General features: G+C 39.1%; 1 protein-coding gene across 1 annotated transcript in view; it reads left to right on the forward strand.

The window, feature by feature from the left end:
• The first annotated feature begins 522 nt into the window (after positions 1 to 522).
• The window catches only part of ANKRD55 (ankyrin repeat domain 55), a 36,245-nt gene continuing 19,641 nt past the window's right edge, over positions 523 to 17,126 (forward strand). The window contains exons 1-4 of the mRNA XM_032214309.1: positions 523 to 562; positions 6,245 to 6,367; positions 11,400 to 11,530; positions 12,762 to 12,871. Of these exons, the coding sequence (XP_032070200.1) occupies positions 523 to 562; positions 6,245 to 6,367; positions 11,400 to 11,530; positions 12,762 to 12,871 (404 nt within the window). The remainder of the gene's footprint in view (positions 563 to 6,244; positions 6,368 to 11,399; positions 11,531 to 12,761; positions 12,872 to 17,126) is intronic.

Consider the following 17,126-nt stretch of genomic DNA (forward strand, 5'->3'; position numbering starts at 1 on the left):
AGACAAATACTTGTCCATCCTGCCAAAGATTGTCTGTTCCTGAAATAAATTATGTAGTAATGAGCAGAGGGTATATGTTTGCAATCTCCAGAGTGGATTTTACTCTCTTTGCCATCACCACAAGAACCTTATTATCTCTGAAATAACCACATTAGTATTTAAATAGCATTGCAAGCTTTGCACATGCTCCGTCTGATATTGTGGACTCTCATTCATCCACAGAGATTGCAGTTTAAGTACAGCGTTTTGAGAGCTGATGCTGTACTACCAGCAGCTCCCTTCCTAAGCAAAGGAGTAAAAATGCTTGATTTTTCCCCCCATGAAACTGTAATGCTTTAATCTATTTGCAAGGCTTGTTTTCCATTGGATCTATTGGCAGTGGAAGGTAGCTGACACTCCTATTCTTTGTCTTTTTTGAAGAAGGCAGATTTAAATCAAAGGAGACAGGTGACAGCAATTGCTAGACATGCATTGTTTACTAATAAAATAGAGGCTCTAGCTGTAGGGATTTCAGAATCAGTCATGGATTTTAGCACTTCATCGGTGTTCGATCATCAGAAAGGTAAGATAGTTGCTTTTTCATGCTAGGATTCATTCATGAATATATGTCTCCTATAGTTGCATTTCATGAACACAGTGCAAAAATCTCTACGTTGTATAGGGAAATCTGGGGTGAACATGAATCTCAAGTTAAATTGTCCGATTTGGTTTTCTGGACTTGTTGGTTTTAAAAGCAGATTTTTTTTTCTGCAGTCTGTTTTGAAATCATCCATTTACGTCTGATGCCTAAATTGTTAATTGAAACAGGTGCATTGTTGGAATGGGGGAGGAAATCTGGATGTGTCTGCCATTTGTTCTTATCTTTCATTTATTATTTTCTGTGCCATTCAAAACCAGCCTCCTATGTTTTGTCATTAGTAATCAATGGTGTTTCCTGATCGTAATAAATTATTCTGAGACTACAATATGAAAGCGATAGAAAAATGTGTGGCTGGAGTCATTATTTTCTTCGAAGAATTATTTAAATTGGCTGTTTGGGTATATTTGTGTTAAAATACATAATTAAGTTTGCTAAGTCTTAAAATAAGCATACTTTTTTCTGGAACAATTAAGATGGATGTAGTAATGATCTCTTGGGGGATGGGCAGTGATAATTTTGTTTCAGTTTTCAGTTTAAGATCTTTATACTACATGCTTGATTCTATTTCTTATCTAACTTTTCATATAATTAATCAAAGGATTAGATTTTTACTGTGGAATAACATTACAGACTGATTGCCGTAACTATCTTTATTCTTCCCCCTTCCCCCTGTCATTTCAACATTTTTTTTGTATTTGCTATCTATATTGTTGTTTTTGCTGCTACTTCTTGTAGACTCTTGTTAATTTAGTTGCTAATATGAGCCATCACGATTCCTTCAATTCTAAGGTTTCTCAATTTAATTCTGTCCAAAGGGCAATTTCATGCAAGGTTTTGGATTTGTCATGACATGGCTAAGAGTAAAGAACAAGTGTGCATACGAATCACTGAATCACACCAAGGTAATTACATAGACTACAATCTTTGCCATCTAGGACTTTATCTCTAGATACAGACAATCACACACTAAAAGGGAATTGACGAACATGATAAGGATTTCTCTACTCCCAGTTTCAGAAAGCTAAGATCCCTCATTCTCTGCCAAGTAGACCATATGCAGATTGTGTACCCAATACTCTCACTGAGTAATCAAATGTGTCAGCAGTTCAAATCCCTAGCACCGCATAACGGAGTGAGCTCCTGTTACTTGTCCCAGCTTCTGCCAACCTAGCAGTTCGAAAGCATATAAAAATGCAAGTAGAAAAATAGGAAACATCTTTGGTGGGAAGGTAACAGCGTTCTATACGCCTTCACCATTTAGTCATGCCAGCCACATGACCACAGAGACGTCTTCAGACAACACTGACCCTTTGGCTTTGAAACAGAGATGAGCACTGCCCTCTAGAGTCGGGAACGACCAGCACATATGTGTGAGAGGAACCTTTACCTTTACTCAACAAAAACGTCATGCAACAGAACTGAACACATGGATTAATATCTGTAAATGTTATTGTTGTTTTTAAGCACATATCTTCTCTCTTGTGTATTAAAAGAGAAAGTCAAATTAGAGAAACCAATCTTTTTTATGGTCCATAGTCCTGCAGGCCATCATTGACTTCAATATTTTCTTCATTGCATTGTTTTATGCTGGTGTTTTTTTATGATTCACCAGTACTTGCATATTACGGTACATATAACAAAGTTAGTTTGTACAAAATAAAAATATGTGATGGCCATGCAGTTTGCATATGCATTTTATTGCACCAAATATCACTCCCATTTTGTTTTATTATTTGTTATTTCTATGGCTCACTTCCTGAGGTGGTTTATATCTATCCAAGAAACATACAGTTTGAAATATAAGCATGTATATTACTCAAGCAACATGTTTTCATGCTCCATCCAAATCCTCAACCTTACCAAACACAATCTTGAAGTCCCTTGACTGTTGTTACAATATAGGAATAATGGTGGGGGTGTGAATAGCAGTTAGGAACATGCATCTGATTTTCATAGATAAAGATAAAGGTTTGCCTCGCACATATGTGCTAGTTGTTCCCAACTCTAGGGGGTGGTGCTCATCTCCATTTCAAAGCTGAAAAGCCAGCGCTGTCTAAAGATGTCTCCATGGTCATGTGGCCAGCATGACTTAATGCCAAAGGCGCACAGAACGCTGTTACCTTCCCACCAAAGGTGGTCCCTATTTTTCTACTTGCATTTTTACATGCTTTCAAACTGCTATGCAAAACAGGTGTAAGGCTATTTATGCAATACAGATTCATGACCATTGAATAAACAGTTATGCACATGTTGAGGGAGTTCTCTGGACCTTCTTTTGCACAAAGCAGCAAGAACAGAAAGGCATGGAGAATGGCATTGCCATAGAACCCTGTTACAGGACTTGGTAGACATACTAGCAGAGTGGCAAAGAAAAGTAACAATAATGCTTTGAACAGAATGCCAACAGATCAAAACTTTTCTTGGAGGATAATTCCAAGTCATTATGGAAAATATAAATATCAGAACTTTGAGAAAGTGAGAAGGCTAAAACTGTCATCAACAGTGATTTTTGGTGACTCACATCTTTGTAGGTATCCAAGAATGCTAAATGTTAATGCTGGTCAAGTCAGATAACTCTTTGATATTCCTGCTTTCCTTTCCCTATAATGCACAAAAGGGAAAGGTTTTCATAGGGAATATACATCTTGTTCAAATGACCTTATATTTTCCCTGTGGCTCTGCTAACCTTCATATCTATTTTTAAAAGACCAATAATTAATGTGAAAATAAAGGATAATGGTGATTGGTATATCCTTCCCACTCCCCCATTTTTGAAAAGAGAGATTTTTAAAGAACCTCCTGTTAGATTTACTTAATCTTTCTTCTGGCTCCCCTTTTCTTTTGGACTGAGACTCTGGCCAGAATTGTGTTATGGGAAGGAAAACAGGGTGGAGATACCTGTAGGGGTGGGCTGCTGGGGGTTCACAGGGGTTCGGGAACTTCTAGCTAAGATTCTGTGCAGTTCAGAAAACCACCAAATCTCCTCCTGAATGGCCCTGCCCACCCCACCCCCTCCTTTCCAGGAGTCACCACACAGCCCATTTTGGATGCAAATAAGTGCAGGGCACGCACGGAAGTTTGGGAAGGCCAGAAACTCTGGGGGGCCTCCAGAGCCTGGGGATGGCAAAAAAGCTCCCCCTACTGTGGTGCAGGAAGGTATAGGCCACACCCACCATGGCCACACCCACCCAGCAACCGGGCAAAGAATTCCTTGCTAAAATTTGTGAAGCCCACCCTGGGTACATGGACATTCTGGAGGAGTGTTATGCATAAATAATTTTGCTTGTTCTGGTTTCTTTCTCCTTTGTTAAGGAATTATTGTATTTTAATAGTCATTTCTAGAAAATCCATCCTTATGGTCATTAAAAGTTGGCACTGATTTCATCGCACGTATACAAAGAGCAATTATTATTTCCATTGTAAAGTGCACTAAAATAAAACTATTTTGAGTTGCATTAATTAAAACAAAAAATAAATAAAGTCCACGAGCAGCAGCAGAGAGTTATAATAAATTCCTGTATAATTCCATCACTTCTCCAGCTGAAATAAATTGCCACTTGTTGCCCAAAAGTACAGAACAAGGCCTAGCTCGAATTTTATGTGCAATCATGCTCTTGGTGCCTGGTTAATGAAAGCTCCTGCCAGTTAATTGAAATGATAGAAGTTAATTACAGTATGTTGAAACAGCAAACATAGGTAATGTTTTCATATGCATTTCCAAAGAAATGGGTTGACTATGCAGCCCACTTTAAAGAAAAACAATTTATTCTGCTAAAGAGAAGTTCCTTGAAGAGGGGCCACGGCATGAGTCTGAAAGCTCGGAAGATCCCAGATTGGATCCTGCAACAAGGACAGCATTATCCTGGGACACATATATTTGCCTTTAATTAAAGGCAAATATATTTTAGCATCCCCTATCCCAGTGTTGGCAAACCTTTTCCGCACTGAGTGCCGAAATGGGAGAGAGAGAGTGCCAGAAACTGGAAGAGCAGCTGCCCGGTGTGCATGTGCGCCCCAGGAAGATGATCTTCTGGTTTCCAGCGCACACATGCACACCAGCCAGCTAGTCTTCATGCGCAGGTGGCTGGTGCACAGGTGTGCACCGGAATCCAGAAAATCATCTTCCTGGGACGTGCATGTGCACCGGGCAGTTCCTCTTCTGTTTTCCGGTGCTACCGTGTGTGTGAAGACCAGCTGGCCAGCACGCTGGAACCCGGAAGAGCAACAGGTGATGGCTCACACGCATGGAGAGATGGTTCTGCAGGCAACTTCCTGCACACGTGCCACAGGTTTGCCATCACGGCTCTATCCAGTTCAAATCTGGTTTAAAGAATGGATAATATCAAACCATATAAAAAGCAGGGGAAATGGCACAACATTCCTTTTAGCTGTGAATGGGCGGTGCTAGGGATTCAAACCGCTGAACTGCCAAGCTTTCTTAGCCACTGAACCATCGTCCCTTTCCTTGTCACAGCCATCTGCAATTGTTAAAGTGTGTGAAGAAAGTAGCCTCAGAATATGGTCTTGAATGTCTTCTGTTTCATTCGGTGATCATTGGTCTATGCAATGCCATGAGGTTCCATCTCATTGCTTATGCTTTTAAAGTGAAAACACCGTGAGAGAACCCAATGTAAATAAGGTGCTTCCTGCAGTCAAAACTATAAATTGCTATCACATGGTATTCCGATCACATAAAGCACCAAGGTGCATGGAGCTACTTTGCACAAGTAAAATATCCTTTGCAGATGCCATCCTGAAAATGCATATTCAGTGAAAGCTACCAATTGTATAGTCTGATTCTTTTCTTTTCCATGTGTTTATCTTTCAAGTGGAAAAAAGATAATCACACAGTGCACTCTGAATATGAATACTGTTCAAAGACCAGAGTACATAGGACTGGTTTTCTCTAAAATGAAACAACATTAGTTGCTAGGTTACCTTTTGATTTAACTGCAAGGAAAGCATACCTTCCACTTCATTCTAAGAAGGGTTGTCCTAAATTTGAGGTCAGCAATCTTGTTGTGAGTTTCCCCTTTGTGACTACTATAGAATTTGGGGATATCTCAAGTAAAAAGGAACAAACTAATATTGAAGGATCTTCACGGATGACAGTAGTTAAAGTATTAATATTGTTTACTGCCCTTCTAACTCTCTAAATTTCTTCTTTATTTAATTTGTTTTTTAAAAAAAACCTGTTTAGCCAGCTAGGCTTTGGCTAAAAATGAGATGTCTCTGAAAGAATCAAATAGGCAGAACCTGAAATATTTGTTCGTGGAAAAGCAGGATGTCCCAAATTGGTTCAGATTTTACTACAGCACAGAGTGCTAAGATCCAAGTTAGATTTCCTGCTTTGCGCTATAAGTGATGCTGAATACCTTTTCATTTAGAAATCCCTTTCTCTCCTATATTTATGTCATGCAGTATAGGTTCCTAGACTCAGAAGGAACAGTAGGGAGAAGAATGAGGAAGGAGAATCCATAAAGATTATTTGGTTCCACAGATCTTCAAAGTTGGATTTTCTTGTTTCAATATTAAACATAGCTATTTCCTTTTTTTTTGAAGAGGCAGGAATCTTCATTCTAATGCAAACATTCATTTTCACAGGCGATTCAGCAGAAGAAATTGACCTAACTCTGGTGTATCAAGCAGCGGCTAATGGAGATATTAATACTTTAACTACTGTCATCCGTGAAGATCCTTCAATATTAGAATGCTGTGATACTGAGGGTAAGTATCTGATTCCTATGGTTTTATTGTTGTAGCACTAGTTTTGATATGACTATCTTCTATGGTACAGAAGAAAAGTCATGGGGCTTTTTTAAAACACTGTTATTTACAGCTTCATTGCACAATCTTTTACTATATTTCCTGTTTAGTAAAATGTGTCATCAGTATAACAGACTTGAAATCGTAAGTATCTAAAAAATGTGAAATAACAAGGGTTTATCAGAATCATACGTCTCGAAAGCGAACCCTGTCCATTGGCAATATGGATTTCCATATTTACTGCAGTTGCTCATTGTAAGCTTTCTCTACAACTCTGAGGGAGGGGGGAAACCAAAGGTTTGATGATGGCTTGCACTTAGACATGTATAGCCTGTCTTTAACATCACAATTACAAGTTGTTTGGTCAGATTCAGCTAGAGAAAGGGTTTGGCGCAAAATCACCCAGTGATCTCCATAACCTACCAAAATTCCCACCAATCCCTTTCCAATAGCCTAGCCACCATGCTGCAATGGCTCCCCATTCTTGAAAAGGTGTAGGAGTAGCTGTGCATTTTTCAGAACCTTTAGCAACTGTAATGCAGATACTTATTTGTCTATATCAGGGGTGTCAAACTGGCGGCCTACGGGCCGGATGCATTATGCAGAGACTAGCCCACCCCGGCTTTGCAAAGGCAAAAAAGTCATGAAACATCACATGGCATCGAGTTTGACATCCGTGGTCTATATTTTGCATCACAAATGTGGCAGCCCATCCTGATTGGCTGCTCACTTGTAGAATAGGTTCACCCGAGATTATATAGTAGCAGTGATAGCAATGATAAACTGTCAAACTGTGAACCTGTGACACCCCAAATAACTCCATTCCTGATTTGTCTAATGATATTAAGGGACAGTAGAGGCTTTGACCAAAGCAGGAATTGCAGCAGCTGTAGTAATCTTAATAAATTCTAGGAAGCATTTAGTTAGCATCAGCTGCTTCCAGAGAATGGATACAAAAATGCTTTTGATTACCCAGAGCTAATGGGGCAAAAATTGGCAAATGAGCATATTATAAAACAGGGCTAGAAAGCATTTATGTCTAAATATTTAATGGTATTTAATTTCAATAATTCTAAATGACACATTTGAAAATATCTACCATACTTTTTGGAGTATAAGACGCACCTTTTTCCTCTAAAAAAGTGGGTGAAAATCTGGGTGTATCTTATACACTGAATACAGCATTTTTGGCCTCCCGAAACCCTGCCCCCTTCACAAAAATGGACGTGCAGATGGTTTGGGAGGCTTGCAGAGTGCAAAACCTTTTTTTTTAAATTTGCCTCTTCAAAATCTTGGTGCGTCTTATACTCCGGTGCATCTTAAACTTTGAAAAATACGGTAATTACATTGAACATTGTAGCCACAGTGGCCAAGTGGTGATATACAATTCCATGCCAATATGGAGCCAAGATTTCCAGAGTGTTTGAGGTATTTGGAATTGAGGTGTTCAGACATGTTAAGTATGAGCCACACCTCTGTTTTTAAGGTGGCCTGTTCCAAGGGGCAGCAAATATCTAGTTTGGAGAACATATACAACTGAATCACAGTTTGCTGAAAAACACTAATCAGTTAAGGGGAGCCAAAAGGCCATTGAGGAAAAGATACGTATTAGAGTTTTGTGGCAAGCCAAATATTACACTTATTAACAGGTGAAGCAACTCTCCAGTAAGAAGTAAATAAATAAATACCTGGATCTTGTTGATGCAAAAATAATTTAGGAAGAAACAGGAGAAAGTGGCAGATTCTCTGGCTCTTTTTTCATACTAACAATTTGAGGTCATTTAAGAAAAGCAAAAAATGGGAAACTAAACTACACCTGTTTTTTATGTGTGCCACATATATAGCACCCATTAAAAACAGTAGTTTTGATTGCAACATTGCAACTGCTATCTTGACTGTTTGTTTTTTTTCTTTTAACCCCACCTTGAACACACCGGAGCATTTTTGAACTTCTGGGTCACAATATGGACGTCCCTAGTATATGTAGGGGTGAGGAACATGTAATACACATAAGAAAACTGAAACTTAAAAAAAAGGAACCAAACAAATTTATTACTTCCCCTTGTCTGAGACAGCTCAAAAATCTAAGCACCGGAATGAGTAACTGTCCTTGCCCACAAAATCTGCTTGAGATTTGTCAGCATGTTTAAAAGCCCTGCCTGAAACAGAAACCAATTAGAAGAACATAAATAAACATGACTCTGCCTCACATTTCAAAGTTTTGCTGTTGATTTGTTCTGTTTGCTTTCTGTGCAGTTCTTAGGCAGTAATCCTTGCAGGCAAAGATACATATATACTGTTTCAGAAGGCAGTGTCTATGTGTGTGTGTGCGTGTCAATGGTGGGTTGCAGGCAGTAGGTCCCAGTATGCATGAACCGGTACCTGCTGGAAGCAGCAGCTACCATACCGGAATGGTGCTTTGGAGGGCCTGCCCACCTGCCCTGTTCCTTACCTGTATTTGAAGGAAATGGGCCATCTGCACACACACGCGCAGTGGCGCCTGCGTGCTGCTCCACCGAGCAGCTGGAGCATCACAGGCAGTGTCTGTGGTGCACACCCAGCTCCCGTTATAGCGTACCAGTTGCAACAGAAGCCAAAACCCACACACATATACACATACATATACACAGAAGGAAGAAAATTATATTTATAATTTATACACAATTTATATACATTTAATATATATATACACGAAACAACAATAGACACACAGCCAGCACCAATCAGCACCAATCTATCAATCATGATACAACCACACAACCAATCATTCCGCTTACTGAAACAAAGCCAGCACTCCACACACACACACCAAGATTTATAGAAAGGCAGCAGCTCTGATCGCACTTTAAGCCCAAAACCCAGGCTGAAGATGGAGAGATTTTCACTGGTGTAGGCATGCTGGTCTTGTTGTATTCAGGTCTTTTCCCATGTAAAATTGAGATTGTCTTGGCATCGTTTTGCGAAGTCTCACTCACCATCTTCATCATTTATAGAAAGACGGCAGCTCCGACCATGCTTTACTCACACAAACATGAAGCCTGAACATGGCGAGTGAGACCTTGCTGAAACATTGCCAAGACAATCTCAATCTTACACGGGAAAAGACCAGCATATATATCATTTTTTTGCTGATAAATAAATGAAGGGATTTATATATCCCGCTCTGAGTTCCCCGGGGCCACTGAAAGAACCACATCTTCAATGCCTTCTGAAAGAGTTTAGAGTGGGGGGATGGTATTCCAGATAAAGGGAGCCACCATGGAGAAGTCCCTTCTTCTGGGTCCCATCAGATGGGACATGCAACATTCCTTGTCTCCCCACTCTAGTGGGTCAGGTAGATTTGACCGGAAAGAGATTAGCAATCAATAAACAAAAGATGAAAAGAAGATGTTGTCCAGGAAAAATAGATAGTCTATGAGATTCTACAGAGGAAAAATTATCCACTCTCCAGAAAAACAGAAAATGGTGTACCAGATTCTATGTGCTTATGAATATTCTCACCAACTAGCAATGGGAAGAGTGTTGAACCTCGAGAACCCTATAAAACAGAATCTTGGAACTAGATGTGCCTCTTCTCAAGCATCTGGAGTCAGCCTAAGATTAAAGAGAAGAACTAACATAAAACAATCTCTCCCTCTTATCCTCTTAAGCCAAACAGGGAAGAGACCACTTTGATACCTTCAGATCAAGGAGGACCAGCACAGATACACCACTGTATACCAAACCTACCAAAATACTATAAATGTCATCTTAGGGCTATACCCCAGCCCAAAAGCTGGCTGTATGTACATATATTGTACATCTGACAACTGTTTGTTTAGCACCAATATGAAGTTACAATGGCACTAAAAAGTGATTTACAACTGGTCCTCGCATGTAAGATTGTTGTAACATCCCCATGGTCACATGATCAAAATTCATGCACTTGGTAACCAGTAAGTATTTATGATGGTGGCAGCAACATGTAATTTGCTATTTGCAACTCTTCCAGCCAGCTTCCGTCAAGCAATCAATGGGGGGAAGTTGGATTCGCCTAATAACTGTCTCATTTGCTTAACAGCTGCAATGATTCAACAACTGTGGCAAAGAAGATGGTAAAATTAAGTACAACTCGCTGAATTATTACCCTGCTTAACAATGAAAATTCTGGTCCTAATTATAGCCATTAGTTAAGGATTACCTTGTAAATACGATATATGAGTTAATATAGCCTGTTTTAATCTGTTTTAATTAATGCATATGTCTCATCAATATGAAAAGTAAGAAAGTAGTGATTCCAAACAAGAATTAAAGCCAAATTCTCCCACATTCCGTAGTTTGTATATCTGAACACATGCTAAACTGTGGTTTAGTTAATTTATTGACTATTTAACTGTTCATTCATTTGATATCTATTCCACCTTTCCTTTGGGGAATAGGCGTGGCCCACTCCCTTCTCCACTTAATCTCTCATAACAATGGCTCTCAAAAGTAGGTTGGGTTGAATCAAGTCACCTCATGAATTTCTGTGGTTGCATGTGAAAATATGGAGTCGAAACTGGATCTCCTTTAATGAAAGGATTGCAGTAAAGGTAGAGTCAATTGGAGTTGGAGTAAATTGAAAAACTGCAAGGGAGATTTATAATAAAATTAATCCAGCTAATAAGTGGAGTTGGAATTTCTGGATAAGTAACAGACTTATCATCAATATAAATTCTTCTTTAAAAAAGAAGTGCTTGATATATCAATTAAAGTAAAGGTCAGAAGATCCTGTATTCTAAGACCCTCTCTTAACTTTGGCCTTCAAGTAGGCACAGCTATTGTTGTTGCATTGAAGTTGACTAATTGTTCATACATAAAGAGGAATAGAAACAACTTTGCTGGCTAAATCCCCAACAAACGCTTGCTGAAACGGAACCCCAAATGTAGACAAGGGACAAGATGACTGCACAATACTGTACTTTTTGTACTATGAAAATGTTTCATGTTTATGTCATTTTATTTTCTTTCCAAGGCTCTACCCCTTTGATGCATGCCATTTCAGGGCGCCAACTTGATACAGTGAAATTGTTGCTAAAGATGGGAGCCAATATTAACACTCAAGATGGCCGAGGGCGCACTAGTTTATCTTTGGCAACCTATCTGGTACAGAATGTCCTTGTCTTACACATTGTTTTGGGGAAGTGTTGAGCTGAAATAGAGAAATGATTATTGTTTATTAGAGCCAGTAGTTAGTCTAACAAAAGAAGTTACTGATTAAATAAGACCTAGAAAACCTTACTCAATTTTGTGTGTGTGTGTGTGGTGTGAGTGTGTGTACATGTATGTAATGTATGTATGTGTGTATGTATATGTATATGCATATGTATAATGTGTATAATGTGTGTACATGTATGGGTATGGGTACTTATATTTTTTTCTTTCGAGAGTGGCAACAAAATTTTATTTTCAATACACGCCAGTGTGCTCACAGTAAAAAAAGTCAATAAAGATTATCATCTTTTTTTACCAATATAAACCACATATTATTTTTGAAGTAAAATATTTATTTTGTCCAATAAAGACTATATTTAGTTTAATTGCCTGTTCTATGAGAGAAAGTGAAAGAGACAAAACCAGAGAATTTTGGTTTAGTTAAAGTTGCTCAAAATATGTATAATGTATTATTTTAGTCATGGAGCTTCACTGGAAATATATTCTGTTTCTTTCTCTTGGATGGAGTGCAGAAGTAATTCAGATAATTTCTAACCACACTGTTTTGTGAACAGCACTGACTACCTATAGACTGAAATGTCTAAAACTATTTTCCCGATACTCCAGTGCCCCCAAAATATCCTTCTGTAAACCAGTTAAATAAATCTACATGGAAAGAAAAGGACAAAGTCTCCCTCAACTTACTGCAGTAACTATGACCAGTCAGATTGCATAGGATTTATTTTTAATCCTATAGTAAAAACAACAATGAACAAAATATGAGAAAGATCAGCCAGTGAGTAACCACAATGGTATTTAAGGTATCAGACTACGATGACTATTATCCTGTAAACAGGATATAGTCTTGGTTTGTGTGGGGTTATCTAACACTACACCAGTATTTCTCAACCGTGGCCACTTGAAGGTGTCCGGACTTCAACTCCCAGAATTCCCCACCCAGCGAATGCTGGCTGGGGAATTCTGGGAGTTGAAGTCCGGACATCTTCAAGTGGCCAAGGTTGAGAAACACTGCACTAGACAATGCATGAGTTAATTTGCTCTGTGGCCATGGGGTAACATGAATGTGCCCACTAATTTGGGGAAGAAGGGTGGAAATTCAATGCAGAATCTTTACTCAGTACCCAAGATTTTCTGAGTAAATAAAACTTTGTTCTATTTTCAGGGATGGCTTGAGGGTTGTGTTAGCCTGCTAAGAAATGGAGCCAGACAGAACATTCCAGATAAAAATGGAAGATTACCCCTCCATGCTGCCACTGCTGACCCCAATGTCAGGTATCCTTCTTGAAGCTTCTCAGAAATATTTTTAACAGTGTTCCCTAATACACGTTCTTGTATTGCGTGAGTAACATCACCTCCCCTAGGCAATCTACACAGTAGAGTAAGATGAGAATTCCAATTAGAGTCTATCAAATCAAAATGTTGTTCATTATGCTTTTCTATTAGTCTTAAGCAACCTGGGATATCAGTTAAACAGATAAAGAATTACTAAATTTCATAGTTATCGTGCTATTAATGTACTAGGGTTTGGAGCAATAGATCCCAGGAATTTATCCTCCCTTTCTTTTTGTTCAGAGAAATCTGTGAGACTGTTAATCAGGGTATGGCCAAGAGATATCCATATGTAATCCCCATTTTATTTCAACTGTTACTCCTTGATGGCACAGTGGTTAGGGTGCAATACTGCAGGCTATTTCTGCTGACTGCCGGCTGCCTGCAATTTGACAGGCAAATCTCATGAGGCTCAAGGTTGACTCAGCCTTCCTTCGGTAAAATGAGAACCCAGATTGTTGGGGACAATATGCTGACTCTGTAAACCACTTAAAGAGGCTGTAAAGCATTGTGAAGTGGTATGTAAGTATAAGTGCTATTGCTAAGTGCTACTCCAATGGATAGGATTTGCATCTGCAATGTGTTCAACCAACATCAACATACTGACATACAGTCAGGCGGGTCTTGCAAAAACACAAATACAAATACACTTTAAATGCCTTATTTAAAGAAAGAATTATATGTGAGAGAAGACCAAAAAGCACTCCCCTCATTAAATATAAACTATTTTTCAGCTCTGTCACAAAAGTAATTATATAACTTTATAGTTCTTTTTTTTAAATGGTGATCTTATGCAAGCTTAATTCAGAAATTCACTTTTAAAAAAACAGTTTTTAATACACTCGTATGTCTAGCAACATTACCATCAACCATCAGCAAACTTCTGCAAAAGTTTGTGATTGTCCTAACTACAACTATGATCCTATCACCTGATGAATGAGAAAGACCACAGAAACAAACTTTGTCAATGACTATCCGGCTGCAACAAGCACAGCTATAAGCTATAAATAGGAAAGGAATTAACCAGTATTAACCAGAGATAAAAATTTGGTACAAAAACTCCAGATCTTTTGGATCTGAACTCTCTTCAGCTCCAGCCAGCATGATTAAGAGCAAAAGATGTAGAAGTTACTGACCAATAGGTTCCATTTGCCTGGTATTATTTATTTAATTCTATGCACATGACTTAAATTTAATCTGTGCACTTATATTTAACATACATCCTGTATACATCAAATTTTGAGATATATGCCAAAAATAAGAATTTAGAAGAAACATTTGATTAAAGACAGATGATATCGATGAAAATTACATTGATATTAGTGAAAATTACATGTGCAGCCATCCATGATGCTTAATTCACTGTTTGCAGCTACATCTTAGTTTTTCTTAGTGTCATCGGCATTTTGTTAATTTCCTGTCATTTCCATTTTGCTTTCTGTATCAGTTGAATAGTACACTTTAAAGTTTTCAACACTATCGCAATAACACTATTATTAAACAAAAATGTTCACAGAAAATGAATCAGTGATATTTAGAAAATTATTTGCTTTAACAGCAGAATACTGAGATCCCTGCAAAATAAAATTTCTACAATCCCCATGGTAACAGGTAAACCTTTGGTCAGAACGGAAGTAGGCCAGCTGCTCACTTCATTTTCTGTCAACCCAAGTCAACAAAATTAGCAGTTCTGAATCCGATCACTCTCTTACTGGAAAATACTATTGAAGTGCCACCGTTCCTCAACCCGTATATTTGCTTTTCTCTTTATCTTTGCTCAACCTGGCCATTGCAAGTTGAATAAAACAGGAAATCTCACTGCAGAAAGCAATAACAAGAACAGTATGCCAGTGATAACACTGATCAAGAGATTGATAGTAATCATAATACCAATAACAATTTTTTTAAAAAAAATCAGCCCTAAGACATCCAGATTAAATGCCAAGAAACACTGATTTTTTATGTTAATGCTGCAGTTGAAGTAAATATATTTATTTATATTTACTTTGTAATGCTTCTTTTGTTTTATATAATTTTAGAGATTCATAAAGGAGACAGAAAACCTATAACTGGGATCGCGAACCTATGGCACGCGTGCCACAGGTGGAACACAGAGCCCTCTCTGTGGGCACATGAGCCGTGGACCCAGCTCAGCTCCACTGCACATGTGCACACGCCTCCTGCTGGCCAGCTGATTTTTGGGTCTCTGCAGCGCATGTGCAGGAGGCGGGGCACATGCAGGAGATGTATGTGCATACATGGGGGTCACACGCACATGCGCAGGGGGAGGGATGGATCACAGAGGGTGCGTCAACCCCGCAGCTCATTTTTGGTCCCAGAAGGCTGCAGGGAGGCCCGCTAGGTCCAAAACTGGGTGCAGGGGGGCGTCATGAACGCATGCATGGAGAGGCAGGGGAGTGGGGGTGGTCACACTTGCATGCACAGAGTGTAGGGGGCATGGGGGGGTGTTATGCGTGCATTGCATTATGGGTGTGGGCATGCACACGTGTTCTCTCATGTGTGCTTTTGGCACACGATGACAAAAAGGTTAGCCATCACTGACCTATAACCTGCATCAGAAATCTTATTCGGCTTCTGGAAATTAAAGCAGATTTGAGGCAGGATTTTTCTTTTTACTCTCATCTTAAAGAAATACTATTTATTTATTTTATTTATATAGCTGCCTATCTCATATACATGATTGTGGGCAACTAACAGTTAAGAACAGTTTGAACAATGCTGGTATTTTCTTTGCAGATGGTTGATTGTACCATTGATAAAAAAAACCTCATGTCCAGAAAGGTAAAGTTGGAGACTGATCAATAATTATCAGAATCTAAACTTCTAGATTTACAGCTTTTTGAGGAGGACGTACACAACCACTGTCTTCAAGGCAGGCAGTCATACTCTTTCTCTCAAGGGTGCATTTATCACTCTTCATTTATCACCCAGCCCACAGTCGCTTCCCTGGCAGCTTTCATAATTCGGAGGAACAGAGTTTCAGATTGCAGGTGATACAGCCAATATCTCGGAGAACTCTTGTCCACTTCCTTTGGACTCATAGATTCCAACTTACCTCAGGTACAGGGGTGGGTTTCTGCCAGCATTACTGCTGGTTCTGTGCGTGCGCAATTTCCGCACACCCTCTGCACCACCTGCCCAGTTGCCTTTAAATAGGTCTGCACATGTGCAGAACATTAAAAATGTAAAAAACATGCCACTGTGACCGGGGAACCGGTTTAGGGGCATGGTGAGCCTGCCGTCCCTACCAGTTTGGTAACTCAGTCACCATTTCCACTACTGGTTCACCTGAACCAATGTGAACCTGTAGCAACCACCTTTGCTCAGGTAACCTAACAGGATGTGGTTTCAGTCATCACTTCAAGACATGACCACCTAGCTACTAAGTTTGAGCAGATCTGTGCAGTTTTAATAGTTGCTCATGCACACACAGAAATACATGAACACATAAATACTTGTATAATTCATTATATTTTAGATACCTAATATAGTGAATGTAAGTCATGAAAACTCATGCAATAATAAACGTATTAGCTTTTAGGGTAATAAAAAATGAATGAGGGGAAGCTTGCAATGGAACTATTCCTTGAAATCTTATGTAAATTCAAACATCTTGCTTTTTAAAAAATTACTAGTTGATAACCAGGCATTGCACGAGTATTTATTTATAAGGGGAAAATGTCCGGACCAAACATAATTTCTAATGTTGGATATTACCCCTTACCAGAAGGAGCCCCCACATGGAGTAGTGTGAAGCTGTTACCATAGAAACTCCACTGTGTTGTACAGTAGAAGCCATTTTACGGCAGTACTGTAGATGCCATTTTAAGGCACAACATGCTGTATCTTAACAGAACACACACCCTGAAGGGTGTTAGGGGTGTCTTACCCCCACAGTATTTGTTTCCAGAGAGTAAGTCATCTGGGTACCAAGTTTGGTTGAAATTGCTCGAGGCGTTCCAGAGTTATGCTGGAATATACACACACAGTCATAAGATTCTTCTCATCTATGTGGTCCCATTGATGCTAGAACCCTAAGTGGCAAAAAAGGATCAAAATAAAACTATGCAAATGACATTTAATTTTGTTTATGATGCAGGATCCAATCTGGGTCAGTCACCAGGACCAGAGGTTTAGTCTTACGAGCTTTCAGATTCTTGCTGGAGCCCATCCTCAG

The sequence above is a fragment of the Thamnophis elegans genome, chromosome 3 (genome assembly GCF_009769535.1).
Source record: "Thamnophis elegans isolate rThaEle1 chromosome 3, rThaEle1.pri, whole genome shotgun sequence".
NCBI lineage: Eukaryota > Metazoa > Chordata > Lepidosauria > Squamata > Colubridae > Thamnophis > Thamnophis elegans.